The sequence below is a fragment of the Daucus carota genome, chromosome 8 (assembly GCF_001625215.2).
Source record: "Daucus carota subsp. sativus chromosome 8, DH1 v3.0, whole genome shotgun sequence".
NCBI classification, from domain to species: domain Eukaryota; kingdom Viridiplantae; phylum Streptophyta; class Magnoliopsida; order Apiales; family Apiaceae; genus Daucus; species Daucus carota.
Genome location: NC_030388.2, coordinates 23,985,196 through 24,011,895, shown reverse-complemented (window position 1 = coordinate 24,011,895; position 26,700 = coordinate 23,985,196). Strand labels below are relative to the sequence as shown.

Sequence of the window (26,700 nt, the reverse complement as noted above, 5' to 3'; positions counted from 1 at the left end):
TTTATAATCATGATATTAGACCATGAAATCTTTTCTTCATCGTTATCTCTAATATTAAATTTCGGGTTTTTAAAAAGGAAAATAATTAAGATTTATTTATCATTTTATAAGTTTTTTCAGAATTTTTTACAAGTATATAAGGGATCATTTCTTTCAAAATATTCACATTTTTTATTTATTTCTCAAAATATCATTTAATAACACGTTAAAAGTATTAAATATCTATTTCTCTTTTCTTTCGTATCACAGAATTGTTTTTGCGAACATAAAGCAAGGAAAATGATTAATTAGGATTACGTCTTCTGCTTTTTTCTTACAAGGATCATGTTAGGAGTTTATCAAAGGCATATTTTGAGGATGCATGATACTTGGGAGATAAAACTATAATTAATTTTAAATCTTCTAATCTAATACCATTTGTATTTCATGTGAGATTATAGTGCTTAAGAGATGACTGGTGGACATGATAAAATAATACATCCTCCGAACTTAAAGGTTGTGTGGGATAATCCCATCATTTAATCCGACAAAACAAGTGCATGGGATTGAAAATTTAGAAGTTCACAAGTATTGTACTAAATTTTTTAATTTCTAAATTAATTAACTAATAACATTTTACAAAACAAAAATGAGATTTGATTTTTAAAGGAGTATAATCTATTTTATAGGGTGACAATTTCGGATAACAGGTCGTGTTCGTGTCAGCAATCGGGTCGATCTAAAATCACTTAAAATTGAAAAAAACTGAAAATTGAAATTCTAATTTCGGGTCATTTGGGGTCAATCGGGTGATTTTCGGATCACTTTCGGGTTTTTGTCTCAGTAAATCGGGTTCCGGTTGGGTCGGGTTTCGGGTCGTGTCTACCCATTTTTATATTTTATTCACCCTTCTCTCAAAAAAAAAAAAAAAAAAATTATTCACCCTTGATATAAAAAATTCTAAACCAAATTTGATCTGATCCGCTACAAACCGTAACGAAAGGACCGCAAGAATCTATCATTTCGATCAAAATTTGGCAATAGTGAACAAAAACAAATCTGGTAATCTAGTACCGAAAGAGTTGCTGAGATTTGAAAGTGACCCTTTTATTTTCAAACCCAAATTGCTTGCTAGGTCTACTTGTACGGCGGAAATATAATTAAAAAACCCATACGGTACCGAAGAATTCTGTACTTCATGTGCCAATCTGAATATAATCATGTACATAGTTTGCTTGTGCAAAAACCACGGAAAAGGGCGCAAAAAGTGCAAGAAAAGCAGCAAATTCAGACGAAACTAAACAATTCGACTTGCACATGACATTATTAACGCTGCATTAACTGCAACGACAATTTCTTTTTCTCATCGAACCAGAACATGCATGTCTAGACTACACCTGCACGTTACAAGAAACTAGGGATAAATCTGTACGTCTGCATGTATTATTTGCATATAAATTTATAATTCATTTCTCGAATCTGAACTTTCTTTCTTTTTCGACGAGAGTAATGCTTAGGTGCACAAAATCGTGTACAAAAAATTTGTACATAATAATGTGGCAATTGATATTGTGAGTTTTAATTGGAGTTGTTGATGTAAATACAGTAGTCTCATTCCAATTAAAACTCACACCACATGTGATTATGTACAAAATTTTGTATAAAATTACATGCACCAAGCATTTATCTTTCGACAAATATGACTTATAACCTTACAGATGAATATAACCCAGAACGACATAAAATAAGCTCTTAACCAGTTGAGCTATCCAACCGTGCTCTCTCGAATATGAACTTTTTCAACTGAACAACATTATAAATAGCGCCACCAATTTGTCACAATTCCCATCATCAAACATTCTTTCTCATTCCTTTTCACTCTCTCCAACCTCATTGTTTAAACACATTCGGGCTGGGAGGAGTGCAATGACTTGGTATCTTCTGCTAATAGTTTCGTTTATTTTTCTCATAAATTCTTCGTCAGCAGCCAGAGTTTCGATCAATGTGCAGAGGCTCGGAGCCAGAGCTGATGGCAAGACAGATGTGTCAAAGATCCTACTGAGGGCGTGGAATTCAGCTTGCGCGTCGAGAAATCCAGCTCAAGTGTACTTGCCGCGAGGAAGATACTTGATTCGGAGTCCCATAGTGTTCAGTGGCCGCAACTGTAGGAAGAGCATGGCAATGCGGATCGATGGGACTATTGTGGCTTCCACGAATTACAATCTTATCGGAAGCGCGGAGAACTGGATCAAGTTTGAGAGAGTTAATGGACTTACAGTCTCCGGGGGTACCATAGATGCTAAAGGTACTGGTTTGTGGAATTGTAAGAAGTCCGGAAAGCGCTGCCCTAATGGCGCCACGGTATGTTAATTACTCCAACTCTTTCTCATTTCAATGTACATTGTCTGTGTCGAGAACCAGTTCATCTAAAATCTTAAACTATCAGAAGAAGATTCCAAATAGATCTTATACTATATTTCAGACTAATATTTTGTTATTTTGCAGACTTTGGGATTTTACAGCTCGACGAACGTTGTTGTGAGTGGACTAACGTTAGTTAACAGTCAGATGTTCCACATGATCATCTACAAATGCAACAATGCCAATATACGAGGAATCAAGATCTCAGCACGCGCGAGTAGCCCCAACACAGATGGCATCCACGTTCAGTTATCATCCGGAACGAACATAGTGAACTCTCGGATCAGTACCGGAGATGACTGCGTATCAATTGGACCTGGAACCACGAACACGTGGATTGAAAACGTTTCCTGCGGCCCCGGTCATGGCATTAGGTACGGTTCATATATGGCTCACTTGAATATTGTAATAGAACATGCATAGAGAATTAATTAATCATTATATAATTGAGTATTAATTATAATGTAAATTGATTATTGTGGTAACAGCATTGGAAGCTTAGGCTGGGATGCGCAAGAACCTGGAGTACAAAATTTGACAGTGAAATCTGTAACGTTTCGGAACACAGATAACGGTGTGAGAATAAAAACATGGGCGAGGTCCAGCACTGGATTCGTCAGAAATGTTCTTTTCCAGCATATCGTTATGAATAATGTCCGAAACCCTGTTCTTATAGATCAAGACTACTGTCCTAACGCCCGAAATTGCCCAAGCAAGGTACACATTTCAGAAATTATGTACATAAAATCGCTCCATTGAATATTCTCTGGTTTTTATAATATGATCAGTTATCTTGAAATCTAATATTTTTCTTTACTGTTTAATTTGACAGGTTTCGGGAGTGAGGATTAGCAATGTAAGGTATCAGGACATCCGGGGATCATCCGCGACGCCAGTGGCTGTGCAATTGCAGTGCAGTAAGAAATATCCTTGCAGTGGAATAAGGCTACAAGATATAGCGCTTACGTATAGAAATCAAGCAGCGAAAGCGTCGTGTGCCTATGCTGGAGGAAGTGCTTCTGGTGTTATGAAGCCTTCCAGTTGTTTATAGAAGATGATACCACATAGTTTATAAGTTTAATTTAGTGTATGTGTATGTCACTTTCTTGCATCATATGTGTGGTTATGCAAGAACTCAAGTGACAGAAGAATGGATGTAACAACATATATTGGATAGTGTTGCATATGTATTCTTACCTGTTTAACTTAATTGTTGCCCATTTTTAGTGCAATTTGAAGCAAAATGTCCAAAATAGAGTACCCTTTTTAATGACACGCTTGACAGCATTTTAAGCTTATAATATATAGTTCTATGATTTGTTTTTAAAAAATTTCTTTTCTCATAAAAATATAAATTCTATATTTTTATACAGAAAAAAAACTTAAAAATAAATCACAAAAATATACTTCATTAAAGTATTAAAATCCGTGTTGTGTCTCCTTCCTTGTTGACCGAGGGAGTAGCTGTTTTGCGGCTTTTGCCCGATTAAACTATCATGGGCCTCAACAGTCCGTACCCTGGAAAAGATTACCAGCCCAATTACTTGTTTCAATTATTGGGCTCATTTTTAAAGGTATCTTCTAATACTTGGAAGGATATCTGAACCGTGTTATCCTCACAAAAGAGGCGGTGTAGCCTATCCTCGGTTCTGGCCCGACCTGCTATTAATGGGCCTCGCACCGATCCTCTCAAGGGTCCTGGCAGCCTGCCAAATTCACGATTTATTCAGGAGTCAGGAAAATAAAAGATTCACCGACATTTTCCCCGTCTTGTGTTGATCATGATATTATTGTGTTGTTAAAAGAAAAATGCATTTAATTTCAAAAATTATAATTTTAAGTATAATAACAATTCTAATATTTTTGGTATGGTGAAATCTGTCAAAAACAGAAAACGGGAGGTAAAATGATTTTTTAAAACAGAAGCGGTTGTTCTCAACTCTTTATAAAAGAATGGGTAACACCGACGACTTGGATCTTAAAAATTATCGACAGAATATTATAGCAAAATATATACCGAAACTCTGTCTCTAATAATATTGTAATCTCCACTAAACCTGAAATTCTGTCGTTAGAACAGAAACCATCACAAACAGTAGATGCATGTGTTTGAAGCACAAATCGAGTACCATCATTATATGGATCGAGTTGAGATTAATAGCAGATCCTCTAAACCAACCTCAGTTCCGTGACTAATTATTTGTATAATTGTGTGATCAACTTTAATTTCTGCCGTGAACATATTGTATACAGTACCCCCGATTCGCGCTAATGATCCATAATTTCCCAGTCACATGTTACTTTTCTAGCATCGACTAATGCTGCATGCATATAATATATAACGGAATATTACCACGATCAAGCTACTACCTTATATTTTCGTTATTTTTGCATGTCATGCATTTTATAATTTTGTAGTCTGGCATCACCTAATTGGTAGATGTAACGTAAGGTATAACGGGGCCACTTATAAACCCAAATGTACAATTGACCATGCATCTAAAAGTGATCATACCACCGAGCTTCTATCTAGAACCTAAATAATTGTAATTATGAACTTAATTAATGGAGCCTAAACACACAAGAGCACCCTATCAATTTGTTTAATAGGTTGAGTTCGCAGAAAAATGTTGCACCCTGAAGTTAAGGAAGCCCACTCATTTCTAGCCAATTATTCTTCTTAATATATGCTCTCAACAGGGCCGTCTGGGAGAATTTTGGGGCCCTGTGCTAAAATATGAATTAGGTCTCAAATAATAAAATAAATATGTATATTATAAAAACAAATAAATAATAAAAATATTATTTTTTTATGAAATTAAAACAGGTCATTTAAAATAAGATAAATAATAATAATAATAAGATAAATAATGTTATTAAATAATAATAATTTTAATATTTTAAACAAAATTAATATATGAATTTATTTGAGATATATCTATATTTCATTGAAAAAAATGAAATTTATGGTACATATGAAAAAATATTATATGTAAAAAACATTATGAAAACATTTAATAAAAGAGTAATTATTATATAAAAAGTAAAGATACAACACAAAAGATTTAAAATGCAAATAGACATAATAAATTAATCTACTAGATTATGTAATTATTTATCTATAAATAAACAGAATTAAAATAAATACATAATTTTTAATTTTCAATTTCATTCTCTAAATTTATTTTTATTAAATAAAACATGATTTCTAAATTTTGAGGTCCTGTAGTTTTGGGACCCTGTGCCGTCGCCCACCTTGCACGCCTCAAAAACCGGCCCTGGCTCTCAAATCATATGTCATGACCTAAAGTCTTGCATTCAATTATATCCCGTTGATATTCGTAACATCGGTAAGAAGAACTAATCCAAACATGTGCAGCAGTTGTCCATATTCGATATATTTTTCTTTAATTAATTAACTACGGTTATTATTATAGTTGTAGTCTTCCGTTATATTTATTTTGTCAATTAATTAGATTATCATCCAAATGAGATGAGTATATATTAAGCTTTTCTAATACGAATTCAGGGGCTATTATATATATTATTTGAAAGATTTTTTTCAACTAATAAGAAAAGTCTTTTTAGTGCCACATGCTGGAGGTGATTATACATATGTAATTTAAAGAATTGAAGGGGGTATGATATTGATAATATGAGAATTTCTCAATGCATGTGTGATGGCCTGTAAACCCGTAGGCTTCAGACCGAAGACCCTTAAACCCGTAAGCCCTTAGGCTTTCCTACAGTACTCACCCCTAACAACCGCCAAGAAAGCCGTAGGCTTAGCCCAAGTTGGTGACCCAGCTGCTTGTAAGCTCTCTGCTTCCCCCTTAAGCACCTGGACACGTGGCACTCCCACCACACCTTGTCATTCCCAAACACCTTGTAAGCTCTCTGCTTCACCCTTAAGCAGCTGGACACGTGGCAACAGCTCCAACACCCTATCATCCCTGAAACTGGATCAACTTCCACCTGTGATACATAGCCCATCCGACTCACCCATCTACACACTAGACTAGCCAACTCCCCCCTCCTAAGCAGCCATCTCTCTTAGTATAAATAAGAACATCCAGATGACAGGAAAAGGGTTAAGCACCATACACATATTCAAATAAGACATAACCATGACGGCTACGGACATCTATTGAAATTCCTACGGCCATCAGTTGGCGCCGCCGCCGGGGACCGAATACATCCCAACCTACAACGACACTGTGCTATAGTTCCAAAGTCCGTAACTTCAACAAACAGGGGCAAAAACGCCAAGCAAAGATGTAAATTTTGTCGAGAATCAATCGGAATAACGGGAATATTACCAAGCTAATGAAAATGGAGGCAACGTTAGTGGAGCCTGACAAACATGAACTTTCAACGGGCTTGCGTCAACACGGATGCTTAATTTACTAATGTTTAGCTCTTCCACACATCGTCAGGTATTACTCTCGCAACTCCTCGACCTAATTAATCATACATCGACGAGTATATAGTTTATAATTGTTAAAATTCTAACAAGTTGAAACATTGCTAAACAATACAATAACAATGTCAAACCTACCAACTATATTCTTAATGTTATTTTATTTTCTTCTTATCACCCTATAGTTGTTGGCTATAAATTACCTAGCTAGCAGGCATCATTCAACTATCTTTTGCTTGTGACTTACGAATACAATTTTGGTGTTATATTATCGTACATCTTCTTTTGTTGTAGTTGTTTGCGCACATGTCACGAACCTTTTTATTTCGTTTACCATATTTACAATTTTACCTACTATATTGTGCTTCTGCGATGTTTTCTCTTTGTTATGATGCCTTTCTAGACTATGTAGTTAAACGTAAATGACCTTGTTAGGTAGAATATATGAATATTTCTTATACTACATGATGGCTCGTAAAACCGTAGACTCCCGGTTACAGCCCACAGTCGACACCCTTTTCTATTCCTACGGCCTCTTCCTAGGCCTTCGAAAACTCACATGGCCAGAGGCCCTTCCGGCCAGCTCGAGGACTCCATAAAACAACTACAAGACATCAGATGGCATAAAAGGATGTATACAAGACTAGGGCTATAGTGTTAGTTTCCTACAGCCTACGATGAGACTGTGCAGTCCCTGAATCGTACATCTTGTTTAAGGAGCCTCACCACCTCCTACGAGACTATCCGTGAGGTTACAGCCTTACAGGAATGTATCATGTCTCTTCATTAAACAAGTACACCTACATCTCGGTCTTTTTTTTACGGCCTACGGCAGCACCGCAACCTTTGTGACTATGGCAGCCACGTCCTTCCTCATCACCTGCTTCCTCTTGGTCATTCCAGGTTTTGCGGAATACCCGCCACCTATCATCCTAAGCCAACATAAGTAGCCTAAGGGCTACGGCTACGGATCAGTATCATCCTACGCCAACATAAGTAGCCTAAGGGCTACGGCTACGGATCACTATCATCCTACGCCAACCTAAGTAGCCTAAGGGCTACGGCTACGGATCAGTATCATCCTACGCCAACATAAGTAGCCTAAGGGCTACGGCTACGGATCACCATCCTACGCCAACATAAGTAGCCTAAGGGCTACGGCTACGGATCACTATCCTAAGCCAACATAAGTAGCCTAAGGGCTACGGCTACGGACCACTATCATCCTACGCCAACATAAGTAGCCTAAGGGCTACGGCTACGGATCACTACCATCGTACGCCAACATAAGTAGCCTAAGGGCTACGGCTACGGATCAGTATCATCCTACGCCAACATAAGTAGCCTAAGGGCTACGGCTACGGATCACTATCCTACGCCAACATAAGTAGCCTAAGGGCTATGGCTACAGATCACTATCATCCTACGCCAACCTAAGTAGCCTAAGGGCTACGGCTACGGATCAGTATCATCCTACGCCAACATAAGTAGCCTAAGGGCTACGGCTACAGATCACTATCCTAAGCCAACATAAGTAGCCTAAGGGCTACGGCTACGGACCACTATCATCCTACGCCAACATAAGTAGCCTAAGGGATACGGCTACGGATCACTACCATCGTACGCCAACATAAGTAGCCTAAGGGCTACGGCTACGGATCAGTATCATCCTACGCCAACATAAGTAACCTAAGGGCTACGGCTACGGATCACTATCCTAAGCCAACATAAGTAGCCTAAGGGCTACGGCTACGGACCACTATCATTCTACACCAACATAAGTAGCCTAAGGGCTATGGCTACGGATCACTATTATCCTACGCCGACATAAGTAGCCTAAGGGCTACGGCTACGGATCAGTAGCATCCTACGCCAACATGAGTAGCCCAAGGGCTACGGATCACTATCATCCTAAGCCAACATAAATAGCCTACGGGCTACGGCTATGAAGTTATCATTATCCAACGCGAACATAAGTAGCCTACGGGCTACGGCAATGGAACACATCACTATCCTCTCACGCCAATAAACGTAGCCTACGAGCTACGCCAGTGAAGTTATCTCTCTTAAGCTAAAATATAAGTCACAAGCTACGACCACAGAATTTTCACTTTATCAAGCCAAAATACATAACCTACGGACTATAACTATAAAAACGGGCCACGATTAAAAAATCACAACCACTTCCCTATTCGAACCTGCGTAGCCTAAAGAATGTGGAATATGAGGCCAGCCACTTTATTTAGAATCAATTCGATACACGCATGCCACAAAATACCAGGGGCAATCCGAAAATATTTCATAAATAAACAGATCCCTTAAAAACGATCGAAAATCATTCAAAGAAAATTATCTGAAGGAAATTATCCAGGCCCCCTAGGGGGTCATTACATAAAAAAGTCTCAATAATCATCCTATTGAGAAAAGTCGTAATGAAAACACAATAATTGATTAAGCCAATTCCGGGTACATACCCAGATCCCCAACAAACTATTTTGCTCTCTCCTCTGCACGCACCTCTAAATCAATAAGACGGTTCCTTTTCTTACGAACCTTCTCCCTCTTCCTGGCCAGCTTTTCCACTAGATCCTTGCACAACAACTCCCCCAAAAGATCTCCCTCTCCAATGCAGCTCGAACAAAGGCTTAAGACCCCTCGAAGCCTGCAATTGATGCAAGGCCCAGAATAAACTTAAAGTAGGTTCCAAGCCCAAGCATGTACACCGGGCTATAAAAGCGCAGATCTTCCTGATAAAATTTGGCCCCAGTTGGCCTAAACCCAACCTCATATCTTTAAGCAAAGTGTGCATAGGCAGCCTAAGGCCCGATCGGAAATGCTTCAATGGGATCCCGACCTATAAGTCTCCCCCTCTGTGATATACCATTTCTCCGAGCATTCTCACCTCATACTCTTCCGGAATCTGGAAAGCTTGCTTCACCACGTCTAAAATACTCCGGCTTAAACTTGCAGGGTTTATTAATATACTCTAATTCCCGTAACTAATTGTTCAAAACAGCATCGGATACTATAGCCCCCAGTACCGAAGAAAGAAACCGTCATTTCCTCTCCTCTATTTAAATTCAAGATTACCCCCAAGGACTGAATAATTTAAACTGGCATAAATTTCGGATGCCTTCAAGCCCCTAAAGAGGCGTTTCCGCATCCGAGGGGCATCTGATGGCCTGTAAACCCGTAGGCTTCAGACCGAAGACCCTTAAACCCGTAAGCCCTTAGGCTTTCCTACAGTACTCACCCCTAACAACCGCCAAGAAAGCCGTAGGCTTAGCCCAAGTTGGTGACCCAGCTGCTTGTAAGCTCTCTGCTTCACCCTTAAGCACCTGGACACGTGGCACTCCCACCACACCTTGTCATTCCCAAACACCTTGTAAGCTCTCTGCTTCACCCTTAAGCAGCTGGACACGTGGCAACAGCTCCAACACCCTATCATCCCTGAAACTGGATCAACTTCCACCTGTGATACATAGCCCATCCGACTCACCCATCTACACACTAGACTAGCCAACTCCCCCCTCCTAAGCAGCCATCTCTCTTAGTATAAATAAGAACATCCAGATGACAGGAAAAGGGTTAAGCACCATACACATATTCAAATAAGACATAACCATGACGGCTACGGACATCTATTGAAATTCCTACGGCCATCAATGTGGAAATAATAATTTATTCATCAAATAGAAGTACGATTTCTACTTCATAGAACAAAATTGCTGATACAAACACAAAACACAAATACATTAGATTCATATTCGGGTATCGGCAACCGAGCTTGTTGATCTTGTACCAACTAAAATTGCTGATACAAACACAAATTGTGAATTTTTCAATGCATGTGAAAATAAAAAAATTTCTAAATATCTTTTTTGAAATTTCTGACATTTATTCGTGTAAATGGAACGGAAATAAACGCCAGAACATCCCAACATCGAAGCCATATCCCAACAAAGCCATAAGCTTACAATATCATTAGTGGGATATCGTACATTTGTTTTATACAAAAAGTGATTATATGAAAACAAATTCAGCAAACACAAGTACCGAATCATTTGTACCGATTCTGTACCAAAAACCCAAAACCTCATTCATACCACCGATACCTTCCATTCATCCTATATATATAAGCACCCCTTGTGATATCAACTCCCACCATCAAACATTCATTCACCAAATATTCTCTGTTTTTCTTTAAAACCTACCACAACAATGATGACTCGTGCCATAATGGGCTATATTTTTGCCACACTATGCTTGGCCTTTTTCAAGCATTCAGCCTCAGCAGCTGTATCATCTTACAATGTTCAAGAATTGGGAGCAAAAGCTGATGGCACCACAGACTCAACAAAGTTTTTTCTAAGTGCTTGGAGCTTGGCTTGTGCTTCTAATGTTTCAGCCCAAGTGTACGTGCCCTCGGGTAAATACTTGATCAGCAATGCCGTGGTCTTTAGCGGCCGCAACTGTAAAAGGACTATGGTTATGCGTATTGATGGCACGATCATAGCTCCTGCTGATTACAATCTTATAGCCAATGATGAAATCTGGATCAAGTTCGATAATGTTAATGGACTTTATATCTCTGGCGGAACCGTAGACGCTCAGGCTGCGCCTCTGTGGGCTTGCAAAGCCTCGGGGAATAGCTGCCCTACAGGGGCAACGGTATGTTAACTGAATTTTTTCGGAGAAAAGAACCCAGACGTCACTATTTTAATACAAATGGGTCTCAATGTCATTTTTTGGAAAAATCACCTTAAATGTAACTTCAAAAGGCAACTTCGTCTTGTGTTTTAATTTTCTGAGGGAAACACAACTTAAAACTGCGTTTTCAGTTGAAAACACAGCTGAAAAACTTCAAGTTGCGTTTTCAGTAAACACGACACGAAGTTGCATTTTGAAATAATATTTTGGATCATTTTTTCAGAAAGTGACAATAGAAACCTTTTGTGCTAAATAGTGACATTTGAGGCAAACGCCCATTTTGTCGACATATGTTACACATATGCGTACGTTTAGTAGCTGAAATGATTTTCTTCCATTGCAGAGTCTTGGGTTCTACAGCTCAAGGAACATTGTTGTGAGTGGAATAGCATCAATAAATAGTCAAATGTTTCATATGATTGTCTATAAGTGCAACAACACAAAGCTACAAGGAATCAAGATTTCAGCGCCTGTTGATAGCCCCAACACCGACGGAATTCACGTACAGTTGTCAACAGGAGTCAGCATACTGAGCTCTCAAATTGGTACCGGAGATGACTGCGTCTCAATTGGACCTGGGACTACTGACACATGGATTGAAAGTGTGTCGTGCGGCCCCGGTCACGGCATTAGGTATTTTATTATTTCATTTTTTCTAGTAGCAGCCAGCAGACTATAGGATCAGTCGTCCAGATCAATGCAGTAACTAATTTGTTTTAGTTTTATTATTCTGATTTTATTCGTACTAATATTGTTGTCACAGCATCGGAAGTCTTGGTTGGAATTTGCAAGAACCTGGAGTCCAGAATCTGACAGTTAAAACGGTTACCTTCAGAAATACCGAAAATGGAGTCAGAATTAAGACATGGGCGAGGTCTAGCACAGGGTTTGTTAATAATGTTCTTTTTCAGCACATTTCTATGGGTAATGTCAAAAATCCCATTCTAATTGATCAAGACTATTGTCCTAATCAAGAAAATTGCCCTGATAAGGTAACATTGTTTAGAAACTACTTTTATATATAATTTTGAGGTAATTGCATATCGCACCCCCTAACTATCGTTCAAAAACGATATTGTACCTATACTTTGAGAAACTCAACTCGCACCCCTTATCTTTACATTTCAATAACGATATGCACCCCCTCCGTTAAATTCCGTTAACTTCCGTTAAATTCCGTTAAAATACTCCCTCCGTCTCAATTTACATGTCCTTTTTGCTGTTCGAGTAGTCAAATTGACTAATTTTTGACCAGTTATGAGAAAATATTTATTTATTATTCCAGGAAATAAAAGGTTACATATTAAAATAGACTGGATTTACTTTTTGATGATATTTTTTTTAAATTTTTGTTTAATTAAGCTATCCCCAAGTCAAAATGATTTTACATATCAAATGATTTTAAAATAGATATAGATAAATATTATGTGATATTAAGTACTTAAAATACACACTATTTTATATATATAAATAAATATTATGTGATATTTATTATAAATAATACATAAATTTATATATTGAATAAAATATAGAGGTAATTGCATATCGCACCCCCTAAAATATATAAATTTATATAAATTTAAGTATTATTTATAATTAATATCACATAATATTTATTGTTTATATTTAAAATAGTGTAAGTGTATATTTTAGGTAAATTTAGTCTATTTTAATATATAACTTTCTATTTCCTAAAATAATAAATAAATATTTTCTAATAGTTGGTCAAAAATTAGTCAAATTGACTACTCGAAAAGCAAAAGGGACATGTAAATTGAGACGGATGAAGTATTTTAATGGAAGTTAAAGGGGGGGGGTGCGTATCGTTCTTGAAATGTAAAAATAAGTGGTGCGATTTGAGTTTTCAAAAGTATGGGCACAATATCGTTTTTGAACGTAAGTTAGGGGGTCCGATTTGCAATTATTTGTATAATGACTTAACGGAGTTAACGGCGTTCACGGCAGAGGGGTGCATCTCGGGCTTGAACTGTAAAGATAAGGGGTGCGAGTTGAGTTTCTCAAAGTATGGGTACAATATCGTTTTTGAACGATAGTTAGGGGGTGCGATATGCAATTACCTCTATAATTTTTAACAAAGTATTTTGTATGATCCAGTGACTTATATTTTTCTATATGTGATTCGTGTCACAGGTTTCGGGTGTGAAGATCAGCAATGTGATATATCAAGATATTCACGGAACATCAGCAACACCAGTTGCATTGAGGTTGCAGTGTAGCAAAAGCTTTCCTTGCAGTGGAATAAGGCTTCAAGACGTTGAGCTAACTTATAACAATCAGTCAGCCACATCATCATGCGCTAATGCTGCAGGAGAAGCATCTGGCGTTATGAAGCCTTCTAGCTGTTTATAGGAAGAAGCTGCAAGTATACTCTGTACAGAAAAGAATATATGAGAGAAATATTTACCAAATCAGTGATCAGTCATCATCAAGATTCATTAAGCTAGGAATTAGGATAATCTTAGAGTTAGCATGTAATTTAAGATATCAAAGCAAATGCCATAGCATTAAATCTTTGTTTTCATATTCGATCTACTATCAATTTGTTTACAATTTTTGTCAAGAGCGCAGGTAAACGTTACCCAACAGGCTAGACAACATCATATGCACAAGTGTTCGTTTTTGTCCTTTACAACCATACCAAAAAGTTTCTCCAGTACTAAAATTTGGAAAACTGACAGATTTCTACAAACAGCTTGATGGTACAACAATGCCAGATTCAGTTCCAGCTGCATTAGTACAAGACGCTTCAGCTGGTCGGCTCCTATATGTCAGCTCTACTTTCTCCAATTTTATACCTTCACATGGCTCCGTCTTGCTGCAATCAAATTTCACTGCTACATCCGTTGCTGATGTTCCATGAATATCTTGGTACGTCACGTCACTAATTTTCACCCCCGAAATCTATGCAACAAAATTGAAACAGAAATAGTTGAGAGCTACTACAATGCTGAAATGCCTTTAAGTTACAACTATATATACTTTCTAATTTAATGTCATACCTGACCAGGGCAACCCTTCTTACTTGGGCAGTAATTTTGATCAATTACCAAAGGATTTTGTACATTGTTCATAATAATGTGTTGGAACAATATATTCTTAACAAAACCAGAACTTGGCCTCCCCCATGTTTTGATCCTGGCACCATTCTGTGTGTCGGAAAATGTAACTGTTTTAACTGTCACATTTTCCACACCTGATTCGTTAAGCTCTTTTCCCAAACTCCCAATGCTGCAAAAACGCAGGAGATTAGTATTCGTTTCTGAAAAGGAATGACCAGAACAACTTGATGAATTACCTGATGCCGTGGCCAGGACCACACGCAACATTTTCAATCCACAAATTAGTAGAACCTGCACCGATTGAAATGCAATCGTCTCCTGTGCTGATCTTCGTGTTTGAAATCCTGACTCCAGATGAGAATTGAACATGAATTCCATCAGTATTTGGGCTATTTCCAGGGGCCGAGACCTCGAGTCCATCCATTTTGACGTTTTCACATCCATTGACAACAATGTGAAACATCTGGCTGTTTAACGATGTTAACCCTTTGATTCTAATGTTCTTTGAGGCCGTGAAACCTAGTGTCTGCAATTTTAAAAAACTTAATAAAACGTTATTAAGTGTTTTTTTTTTACAGATTTTAATTGGTGGAGATTTTTGTGTATGCTCGACAATCATGAAAATTATAAATTTGGACTCGTAAACATAATTACTGACCGTGGCACCAGGAGGACAACTTTCCCCGGCCAACTTGCAATCCCACAAACCAATGCCTTGGCCATCAAGGATTCCACCGCTAATCGTCACACCATCAACTTCACGAAACTCTATCCAATTTGCCGCAGTTCCAGTAACCTGAAAATCTTCCGGAGCCACCAAAACTCCATCTATTCGAAACAAGACATTATTTTTATTCTCGCATCGGTCACCAAAAAACAGTCCATTAACCAAAAATCTCCCTGGAGGCACGTAAATCGAGGCCGACACAACAGAACCACAAGCTGCCTTCCATGCATCCATAAAAGCCTTCGACGAGTCAGTTTTGCCGTCAGGTTTAGCACCCAACTGAACCACGTCGAATGTAACACCTCGTGGTTTTGCTTGTGCTTGACTATAGATGATGAGAATAAGTGCCGAAATGAAGAGGATTGGCTTATTTGAAATCATGGTTTGGTGCAATCTTGGTTTAGAGGAAGAGAGATTTATGGGTTGGATGGTTTAAATGTGCGATTAATGAAGTTGGAAGATAAAGAGTTCGAAACCGTTTAAAGGTGCATTTATAGTGACTTTAGTCCTTGTTTCGCTGGAAATATGAATGAATCGTTTTCTGCAAGTTGCGCCGAAATGATGTTCTTGCATGCTTTTATTGATTTCAACTTCATTATCCGCCCTGATTAGACGGTATATATGGTCGTACTGCTCAAGATAATTGTGTTTCCTAGAAACAGAGCCGGGCCTGAGGGTGTGCAGAGTGTTCGACGGAACAGGGCCCTAAAATATCAGGGGCACATTTTTTTATGTAGGTTTATATATATGTATAGTCAAAATGAAAAAAATAGCTAAAAAAGTAAATTTTATTTTTAAGATTAAAAAATTGTAAATGAAAAAAAAATTAAAAAATGTTATACACTTTAATAATTTTTAAATGTTATCTTAAATAAGTTATATAAATTCAAAAAAATACTAATATCATAATCATGTTAATAGAAATAAATACTTGCATTGAAAATAATGGCATTGAAAATTGTAAGAGGTAAAATTCTAATTTAACTGCTAACTTCAATGACTTCATTAAAATTCTACTTATACTATTTTTTTTCTTTCTTGATGACCATATGCAATATTATATCATTAAAATAATGATTCAATCTTTAGTAACTAATTTATTTTAAATTATATTTATTTTTAATTTATACATGCAGATATATATATATATATATATATATATATATATATATTAAATATGAAACAAGTAATTTAAATATAAAATGCATTGAATAATGGGTTTATATAATTTTAAAACAAGTATACCTCTAATATAAATTAAAATTGTTAAAGTTGCTGAAATCATACTTGAGGTCAACAATGTCGCAGGAGAGATTGAATGGATTAGCACTGTTATCCATAGAAAATAGTTTGCTAGAGAATGTAGATTATAAAAATATTATTAGTGATTTTGCTTCAAAAAATGCTAGAAGAACAATTTTCAGATAATTTTATATTATCTATGTACTTGTTTTATTTCTCAACAATTTTCAGTTAATTTTTGTAATATGAAAAAAAAAATTATGCACTTTAATTGTGATATGATTTTTACAGTTTTGTGTCAATTTTTATTATTTCATGTACTTATATTTTTAGACTATTAGGGCAGTATTAGGGCACACTTTTTACATTTTGCACAGGGCACAATAAATCTCAGGCACGGCCCTGCCTAGAAACACAATTTTAAATTCACATTACAAGGAATAAGCTAGTTACCGGAAATTTCATTAGGCATCCATTGAAACAGGCCTCAAAATTTTCATTTTCAAGTAAATAGGTTTCACCCAGGAAACTAAGGGGTCATTTGTTAAATCTGAATCATAATTTCTGAATGAACGAGAATTCTGGATGAACAATATTCTGAATGATAGGATTATAGTTCGTTTGTTAAATTTAATCCCGATTTTCTGGATGGCTATATTCATTTAAATAAATGAAATTTCAAATTTATTGATTCTTTTAATAAGAAAATATTTTAATTGTTTAACAGAATTTATAATATAAACAATAATCACACGAAAAAACACACGTATATATTATTACTCCCTCCATCCATTTTAACCGTTTTTGATTTTTTTACATGTATTTTAAGGTGTTAGAAAAATCACATCTAAACATAATTTTTTTTTATAAAATTTATATCAAATAAAAGTTTGGATTTTAAACTTTTATTTGATATAAAAATTGAATTTTTTTATTCATCGTAGATATTTTTTTTTTCACCTCATATACATGTCGAAAAATCAAAAATTATTTAAAATGAATAAAACGAGGAAGTCATATTTGTTAATAAATTAGAAATTTGACTTAAAAATATTTTATTTATCATTAAACTTGTTTTAGAAAAAAATCAATGCATGTTGATGATACATGCGCAGATGCTGTACATGATATATAACTGTGCCGAACCATTCAGCCAAGTTTTGAAGGAGCTGTCGTCCAGCAACTTTTTTTGCTCGTCCAGATTTTAAGAGTGGACAGCAAACAGTTTGAACAGTTGAAACGGAATAATCCAGTTCATTTCTTCTCATCCACCCGTTAACAAATGAGTCCTAAGCAACTAACCTCCCGTGACTAAGAGCATGTCTGCTTTGATTTCAAGTTATTCTCGATTTTGAACTCAAAATTATTTGTTTGTGTAAATCAAAAATTGACTTAAAACTAAAAATAAGTTAGAAATCGGTTTAAAATGAAAAATTAGTTTGAGTTGCCTTTTTATATGACTTACACGGTTGGATTCGGTTTTTTCGTTTTGTTTCGGTTTTGCTTAACCCTAATTATGCCTAACTTACAAGTGAGTCGTCAAATTCAAAAATTATTGACTTAGATGAAAATTGAAATAAAGTCTTACTTAAATGATCTTTTTTACTCCCTTCGTCTCATAATTCTTGGCTTGTTTGACTTTTTATGGTCAAATTGACCGAATTTTGACTACAAATTACATATAATTCTTTTGTAATTTTAAAAATATAAAATATGCATAATAAAGTACGTAAAGTATATTTTTCAATGATATAATTTTTCTGATTATTCTTAATCATATTATATATGTAATTTGTGGTCAAAGTTTGATCAATTTGACCATCATAAGTTAAACAAGTCAAAAATTATGAGACAAAAGGGAGTAGATATTAAAGATCACGTCAGCATATCACGTCATCTTCCCATTTGACTGTTAACCGCAGAAAACCAGATTGAAAATTTTGAATAGTTTAGAAATTCGACTATAATATTTATTTTACCATTTAAACCCCTGGTGAATTCGTTGTATTGTTATCTAGAGGCCACCTCAAGTCCCCAGTGCAGGCCCGCCCATAAACAAGCGGGCAACATTCATTGGGCCTTGCATACATTTAACAAAAGAAATAATGAAAATATCAGTCTGCTAAAACTCTCTAGTCCTAGAACCTAGATAACGTGCAAAATTTAGAAAAATCGAAACTAAAAAAACAGCCAGGTAAAGTGTTTTTTTTATAGACCGTAATAGCAACCTCAATGCAATCTCTCCTTACTCATATGGTCTAGGTGCACAAGATTTAGGGGTTAGGATAAAAATCAGTCCTCCAACGCAACTCTCTATCCCCTACAAATTTTAGGGGAGAGAAAACTCATCCCAGAGAGAAAAAAACAACCCCTATAATGCCACATCATTTATATTACCTATAATATAACATATATTTACTCCAACTCTACCTCTTCTCACAAATATTACCTTAAATATTGAATAAATACTAATTTTTAAATTATAGGTAACAGAGATAGGTAGTACCATTGGAGTAAAACAACTTTTTGTTTACCTATATTTTAAATAACCATTATTTTATTATATTTTAGGTAATCAATATAGGGATTATCCTTGGAGATGCTCTAATAAACATATTTCCATCCCTAAAATAAACGATATCTGATCTTGTGATAATAAGATTCACCATCAGCTGCAAATCGAATATTAAAAAGGGAACAGATGGAGCTGTGCATTTGTAAAAGAAAAAAAAAATTCATTTCTTAAAGATTTCCTTGTTGGAGTAAATTGTGAATATTACTTAAAAGTACATGAAAGCAATGTTCAAGCGTAAGATTAAGACTGAATTGAAGATAGTAAAAATCATCGGAACCCTCTTGGTAATACACGAGTTTTGACATCCTGGCTTTGGCTCAAGACTTTGAAAAATCAATAATATCTTTTCTCTCTGATTTGAATAATTCAAAATAGTAATAACACTTTGAGTAAACACCACGGCCCTATCTTGATAATTTAATTAATTTCAAGCGACAGAAATGGCCTACACGGCTCACATGGAGTTGAGTTAAGCATATTATAATTTTCAACTATTTTGTCATGGCTTACGTCTTTGCTACGGGCAATGGAATATTATCGGCAATCGCAAATTGAAGTGAAAAGCGACCCGGCTCTCGAATACACTAGATAATTAATCGATTAAACGGATATAATCAAAATTTTAAACAGGTTATTAAACGGATTAATTAAATATATTTACATATTTAAAATAATAATATTTTTTAAAAAAATTAATGATGTAGTAACAGTAATTCGAAGTTAAAATTATTCTTAATATAATATTTTTTTCACTTTATTTTATATATTTATAGTCAAATTATAAAAAATTAATATTTTAAAATGCAAAAAATTAGCAAGTCAAATATCATTTTGAACGTTTAATTGTCCATTTAATAATTTTCAAAAACGCATAAATACCCGCTTAATACAAAATCAAAACACTTCAAATAGCGATTCTACCTAAATGTCGTTTACTGCGTTTTTTAGAACACTAATTATTTTTTTATTTTTTTTGACTAATATGGCTTATAGCCTTACAATTTGAGTATCTGTTCTAAGATAATCTCGAGGTGAGCCAGAGTCGAACCCAGGACCTGGGCCAACAGAGGATAAACCCTTAACCACTTGGGTTATCCAATCGTGCTCAGAACACTAATTAATAATGACATAACTTTTCCAAAAATTATATATTGCTATACTTAGGGCCTGTTTGTTTCGCGGGTGTGGAAGGTGCTTCTGTTCTGATTTTCTTGATCCGTTTGTGTAAATAAGTAGAAGTACTTTTAAAAAACCGAGAATGCTAACTTTTTGATTTTTTCCAAACATTTTAGTAACTTATTTATTTATTTATCACTTCTAATCCAATTATTTTTTATTTAAATAAGAAGTCAGTTCTCTTAAATTAACCCAATTTCTTTTAAGCTAACCCAACTGCCCCTTAATCTGTATTCTATATACTGTAATATGTATTCCTGACCGTACGTCGTTGGTTCAGTATATTCTTCGAGTAAAAACAAGCCTGCAAACAAAAAATATAGCACATCAGGAAAGGTACAAGTTTAAGAAAGAAAGAAATTTAAAACCTTTGAAGTTTGATTAATTCTTCAATGTGATCAGTGACAGACAGTCACATGGAAATTTAAAGAATTCATGTAAGATTTTTCCATCTCTTCCTCTCACTATATAACAAGACAGTGTCAATGGTATCACTCGTCAAGTGGTCAAGTAGAGTCCCCGAGAGTGCAGAGAATGGAGCAGCGTCACGCCCACATAATTTTAATAACTTACCCAGCACAAGGCCACATCAATCCTTCCCTTCATCTCGCCGAGAGGCTGGTCGACATGGGTATGCATGTCACTTTCACTACCAGCCTCTCGGGCCGACGCTGCATGCCTCAGAAATATCGGGATGTCAATCCAAGTTCCACATCTGACAAGGTCCGAAAAGGCCTCCACATAAAATTATTCTCGGATGGATACGACGAGGGCATAAAAAACACAGCTGATTCCACTGACTTCTACGCCAAGTTAAAACACAACGGAGCAAAATGTCTAGAGGAAACCATTGCATCCAGTGCTCAAGGCAACCCGGTATCTTGCGTCGTCTACACTATATTTTACCCGTGGGTGGCTGAAGTGGCCCGTGGGTTCCACCTACCGTCCATGCTGTACTGGATTCAGCCGGCTGCTGTGTTGGATATTTATTATTATTATTTTAACGGATATGAACGTTCCTTCCAAAACATGGACGAGCCTTCGTGGTCGATAAAATTACCGGGTTTGCCTTTGCTGAAGAAGCGTGACTTGCCTTCTTTTATTCTTCCATCGACAGAAGATGTTTATACGAAAGCACTTGCAGCAGTGAAGCAACATTTTGATGAATTTAATTCGGATCCGGGGGCGAGAGTGCTCGTCAACACTTGCGAAGATTTGGAGCATTCTGCTCTGAAATCCATTGAGAAGCTCAATTTGGTAGCCGTGGGTCCGGTTATTCAATCAGGTAATTTTTCGGATGGGAGGAATGATTCTGTGGAGAATTCGGGAAATTATATTGATTGGCTGAATAGTAAGGCAGAGTCCTCTGTAATTTATATATCGTTTGGAACAATGCTGAAACTCCCGAAAGCCGAGATGGAGGAGATTGCGAAAGGGTTGTTAAAAAGTGGACGGCCGTTTCTGTGGGTTGTTAAAAGAAATGAAGACGACAGAGAGGAAGACAATTTGAGCTGCACGGAGGAACTGAAAAAGCAAGGGCTGATAGTGCCATGGTGTGCGCAAATTGAGGTATTGTGTCACAAGGCATTAGGTTGTTTCATGACACATTGTGGCTGGAATTCGACGTTGGAGAGCCTGGCCTCGGGGGTGCCCGTGGTGGCCTATCCGAAATGGACTGATCAGGGGACAATTGCAAAGATGATTGAAGATGTGTGGAAAACAGGGGTGAGAGTGAGTGGGAGTGAAGTGGGAAATGTGGATGGTGAGGAGATATATGGATGCTTAGAGACGGTAATGGGAGGCGGAGAAAGAGCAGAAGAGTTGAGAAGGAATGCGAAGAAATGGAAAGATTTGGCGAGGGAAGCTGTGAAAGAAGGTGGAAGTTCATACAATAATCTCAAAGCTCTGGTTCAAGACATTTGAGCAGAGGCTTTTGATATATGTACTTTGTTTTGTACCAACTATTCCTTCTGTTTGTCTTTGTTTCTTGATTAGTTGATTGTGTTTTAATATTGTTATTCAATATATAAATTAACTAGATATTAAATACTTGAAGAGTCAAAAAATCTTATATATGGTTATAGATCTTCAAATCAATGGAAGATTTTACCTCAGAATTAGCATCTTAAATTGATACGAAAAATCAAATTATTTATGTTAACTAACACAAATACTTCAATTGCCATTTAGCTTATGAGCTTAACAAAACACTATATAAACAAGGTTTTATCAGTTGTTTCAGTTTATATATCCACCATGATCAAAATCAAAGCTACTGGAAGAAGAGCAATCAAAGCAACGCCCAGTAGCGCGCGCAATGTAACTTTTACCAAGCGCCGCGGCGGTCTTTTCAAAAAGGCCAGTGAACTCTGTGCTCTGACCGGTGCCGAGTGTGCCATTCTTTGTGAAAATCCGGCTGGACGTGTGTTTGCATTCGGCCATCCAAGTGTCGAATCAGTCGTCGATAAATATCTCGTTAATAAGACCGCGTCCGAGTTGGCAGAGAATAATTTACGCGTGCATGACGAGTTGAAGAAACATTATTTGGAAATTGCGGAAGAGATAGAAATTGAGAAAAACAAATCGGTGAAGGTGAAAAATAATGATGTTAATAATTGTGATGATATGGATCAAAAAGGTGAGTTATATTGGTGGGAACGGCCTTTTGAGCATTTAGGAGTTGAAGAACTGGAGGAGTATGTAGGCTCATTGGAGGATTTGATGAGTAAATTGAAACTGAGAGCGGATGATCTGATGCTGATCAAGTCCTCTTCGTCGATGTTCAATGCGTGCAAGGCCTTGAATGATTCGAATGATGGTGGATTATTGGGTCTGGTTACTGAGGATCATGTTCGTGGACAGTCGAATGAGCTTGTTGTGAATAATGACTTGGATTTTAGTGATGACGATGAATTGCAATTTGCAGGGCTTCTATAATGATCTGGAACTGCGAGATAACAATGTGGCGGTTCCTAATGTGTGTGGTGATACTAGTAAGGAGTTGCAGCTTGCTCTTAGTAATGTCTTTCCTGATGATGATGGTAGAGCCGCGGATCTTGGTGATTCTGATGCTTCATGTGTTTTACCCCATGAATTCAGTTATAAATTTCCAACTAATTAGTTTATATATTTGATAGAGAATCATTGTGGTACTGATGCAGTTCCCAGTGATTGAGGTTTTGTTTTGCTACCTAGCTAATTAATCATAAAGCTTCGAGGGTTTCCTCTCCTTGATTTACTTAATTAAGTTTACTAGCGTAATTTGGATTATGAGTGTTTATTTGCAAATTGCCACTCTTGAATTATGATACCATTGCAATTGATTGGAGAATAAATTGTATATAATGTGTACTCAACCGTACCATGCATATAAATTGATGTCTGCAGAAAACACTTCTTTTTGAGCAAGGTGAGTTAACAAAACTATCATTATATAGGTCCTCCATTTTTGTGTGGTTTGATCCAAGGGGACATACTAGTTCTGTAGATTCTACTGAGGCACCCACCTTATCAGAAGCTCAGGTTTGCTGATCAATGCAACTTTATTATTTGATCTCTTCTTGTCATTGTATTGTTCCGCAACATAATCAGTTACACAACCAAGCAATTCACGAATAGAATTGGCTGTTGTCTGCAGACCACATACTCTCTCTCAACTTGCCTCCTGTGGCATTAACACCTCAGTGTGTTGTTTCTTACTCCTTGTGTCCCAAAATAAGTGTCGTTTTGACTTTTTTCACATAATTTGAGGTGCCAAAAAGTCTTCTGTATATTATTTTTTAATTTTTTTTTTCTGAATAAAAGTTTAACATCTATATTTTTATTCAGAAAAACAAAATTCAAAAATAATGTGTCGAAATATGTTTTTATTGCACCTTAAAGTACGTGCTGGAAGTCAAAGCGACACTTATTTTGGGACGGACTCCGTCCCAACCAATTGTATACATTTGGTTGGGATTGGTTGGGACACGGAGACCAAGAAAAAGTGTAAAAATGAGTAAAGTTATATGAAAAGTAGGTATAGTGGTGGGGACTATTTATATTTAATACTCCCTTCGTTTCAAATTAGATGTCCACTTTAAAAAAATCACACAGTTTAAGAAAAGTGGATATTCACAAATTAATTGTATTAAATGATCAAAATATGTGGAGTGAGATTAATCTAGGAAATATAAATAAGAGATATGTGGAGGAGAATTGACTTTGGAAATATGATTTTGCATTGAAAGTTGAAGTGGACAAATAATTTGAAACAAAAAATTTTCTTGAAAGTGGACATATAAATTGAAACGGAGAGAGTAATAGATTTGAGATAGTGGATGAAAGCAGTGGAGTAATAATGTTTATATTATCATATAATGAGGATAGTGGAAGAAAATAGTTTGTGTAATGATGTTTTATATTATAAAAGTTTACATTTTTGAAATGTATACAATTGATAGGGTATCCAAAAAAGAAACTGTGTACAAATGAATGGGCCGGAGGAAGTATACAAATGAATGGGAAGAACGGAGTATGGTAATAAAAACTCACAATCATCTATTTCTTGCTTGTTACTACTTTTGCTTTATGTTCAGAAAACTCACAATCATCTATTTCTTGGGAATTAAGTTAGAATTGTCATGAAACAGTACTTAGCATTTTCATTGTGATTTCCTCCCGAAATATCTAATTTCCAAGTAGTGCCAAAAAACCATTCATAACCTGAAATCGTTTTTTCAGATAGTTTCATTCTCTCTAATCTTGAAACTTTCTTAGTCATTCATCAGTTGACCGAGTTTAACTTCTTGTAGGGGTGTTGATCCTTCATAATATCTTTCAAGAGTATCAAACATTTTCTAAGCAGAAGTACATGAAGATATTTTATCACTCTCAAGGCTAAAATACCCGTCGTGAGAGTAGTCATAATCGTGTTATTGTAGCTCAACTTGAGAAGTTCCGAGTCGGTTAGATCATTTATACTTTTTAGCTTGCCTCGAAAAATGAAAAGACCTTTGACAACAAACCTCCATTTTTTTTTAGTTCCTTTGATAAGTGTATCTTCTTTGGGCGTTCCCGGCATTTGCAGTTGTTTCTACCAAGCAGCAAAAGAGCACAATGGATTGATGAGCCCAGAGGATAGTCAATATTATAATTTTCAGTCATATTCATCGATACTTTTCCTGTCACAGAAATGTTAAATACGAAAACTTTTATATCAAAAGAAATTACACCCAGAGGATGGTGAATATTGGTGCATTATGACTTACGGTGACTATTTTTAACTTTTACCAATTTTGATAGCCAACTGTAAAATCCTGTGATTTTATTTATTTATTTAAATATTTCTATTTAATTAGTATTGTTATTATGAGTTAGATATTAGATTTAGATTGTTTGTATTTATATATTTAAATTTTAGTATTAATTGGAAGTTTCTAGAATTTATTTTCGTGTTAGTTATTTTGAATAATAAAGTAGAGAAGATTCTTTATTGATGGAAAGAAGTGTGGAATTATTTTCGAAAATTGAAATCTTTTTGAGAAGACCTTATATTTGGAAATTGGTTTATGAGGTGGAGAAAATTGTGACCCAAGTTTGGAAATTACTATTTGCAATTTGGTTTTATGTGCTATATAAGAATCCCTCTAGAATCCGAATAAGTCGTACAGTACTTTACGTGGACGGGTATGTTTTCTTTTCTCTTCAATCTTTGCAAGTATATGTTGATTTGAGATATTGATTTCTTGTTTCTTGTCATGTGTATTTGATGTGAATATATCTTGTTTGCCTATTTGTTTATGCTGAAATTCGTACATAGCAATTTCTGTGAATCAGTGGGTTGTAAAAATCGTAGTAAATTGAAAATTGATCGGATTTTGTTGATTCTGGACATTCTGAAAAGCTCCTTTCGTTATCAACAACTTTTGTCTCAGGACTTATTTCGAAATTAGCAGTGTATCTATGCTAAAAATCACATTCTTTGTTACCTTTCTGTTCTTAGTCGCGAAACTTTTTCCCATGTTCAAAAATTCGCTATAAATTGATCGTATGTCAAAAATTTACTCATGATACCAATCTGAAAAGCTTGAGATATATTCTTTCGTTATCAGTCATACCCATTTGTTGTTTAAATTGATTTAATTGTCTAAACTGACTTACAAAGATTCAGGGCTGTTTATACCTTTCTGCTGAGTTGTTCCGTGTTTAAAAATTTGTATTTCCCTCGTTATTTGTCATAAAATTGTGATCTTTACCAATTCTGAAACCTCGGAGAATGCTCTTTAAGTGTTTAGTTATAGTCTAATTGATATCAGTTTGTTTGCTTTGTGAAAATCTGCTTTGAATGTAAACTGCTCCTGAGTAAAATTCTGCTCTGTTACTTGAACTT

At 35.9% G+C, this 26,700-nt stretch overlaps 5 protein-coding genes across 5 annotated transcripts; 4 read left to right on the top strand and 1 right to left on the bottom strand.

Moving 5' to 3' along the window:
- Nucleotides 1-1,837: 1,837 nt before the first annotated feature.
- Nucleotides 1,838-3,610, top strand: LOC108198877 (polygalacturonase). The gene is made up of 4 exons (XM_064082975.1): nt 1,838-2,340; nt 2,485-2,774; nt 2,889-3,117; nt 3,233-3,610. The coding sequence occupies exons 1-4, from the start codon at nt 1,906-1,908 to the stop codon at nt 3,449-3,451; spliced, it is 1,173 nt and encodes a 390-aa protein (XP_063939045.1). The 5' UTR covers nt 1,838-1,905; the 3' UTR covers nt 3,452-3,610.
- Nucleotides 3,611-10,998: 7,388 nt separating this feature from the next.
- LOC108198398 (polygalacturonase) lies at nt 10,999-14,462 on the top strand. The gene is made up of 4 exons (XM_017366153.2): nt 10,999-11,491; nt 11,874-12,163; nt 12,294-12,522; nt 13,682-14,462. The coding sequence occupies exons 1-4, from the start codon at nt 11,042-11,044 to the stop codon at nt 13,898-13,900; spliced, it is 1,188 nt and encodes a 395-aa protein (XP_017221642.2). The 5' UTR covers nt 10,999-11,041; the 3' UTR covers nt 13,901-14,462.
- Nucleotides 14,161-15,867, bottom strand: LOC108198948 (polygalacturonase). Its single transcript, XM_017366721.2, has 4 exons — nt 15,269-15,867; nt 14,847-15,136; nt 14,551-14,779; nt 14,161-14,452 (listed from the first exon to the last, which is right to left on the bottom strand). The coding sequence occupies exons 1-4, from the start codon at nt 15,716-15,718 to the stop codon at nt 14,234-14,236; spliced, it is 1,188 nt and encodes a 395-aa protein (XP_017222210.1). The 5' UTR covers nt 15,719-15,867; the 3' UTR covers nt 14,161-14,233.
- A 4,821-nt stretch (nt 15,868-20,688) lies between these two features.
- Nucleotides 20,689-22,379, top strand: LOC108197679 (crocetin glucosyltransferase, chloroplastic). The gene has a single exon (XM_017365369.2). The coding sequence runs from the start codon at nt 20,865-20,867 to the stop codon at nt 22,251-22,253; it is 1,389 nt and encodes a 462-aa protein (XP_017220858.1). The 5' UTR covers nt 20,689-20,864; the 3' UTR covers nt 22,254-22,379.
- Nucleotides 22,380-22,485: 106 nt separating this feature from the next.
- LOC108198397 (agamous-like MADS-box protein AGL62) lies at nt 22,486-23,718 on the top strand. The gene has a single exon (XM_017366152.2). The coding sequence runs from the start codon at nt 22,524-22,526 to the stop codon at nt 23,265-23,267; it is 744 nt and encodes a 247-aa protein (XP_017221641.2). The 5' UTR covers nt 22,486-22,523; the 3' UTR covers nt 23,268-23,718.
- Nucleotides 23,719-26,700: the final 2,982 nt, after the last annotated feature.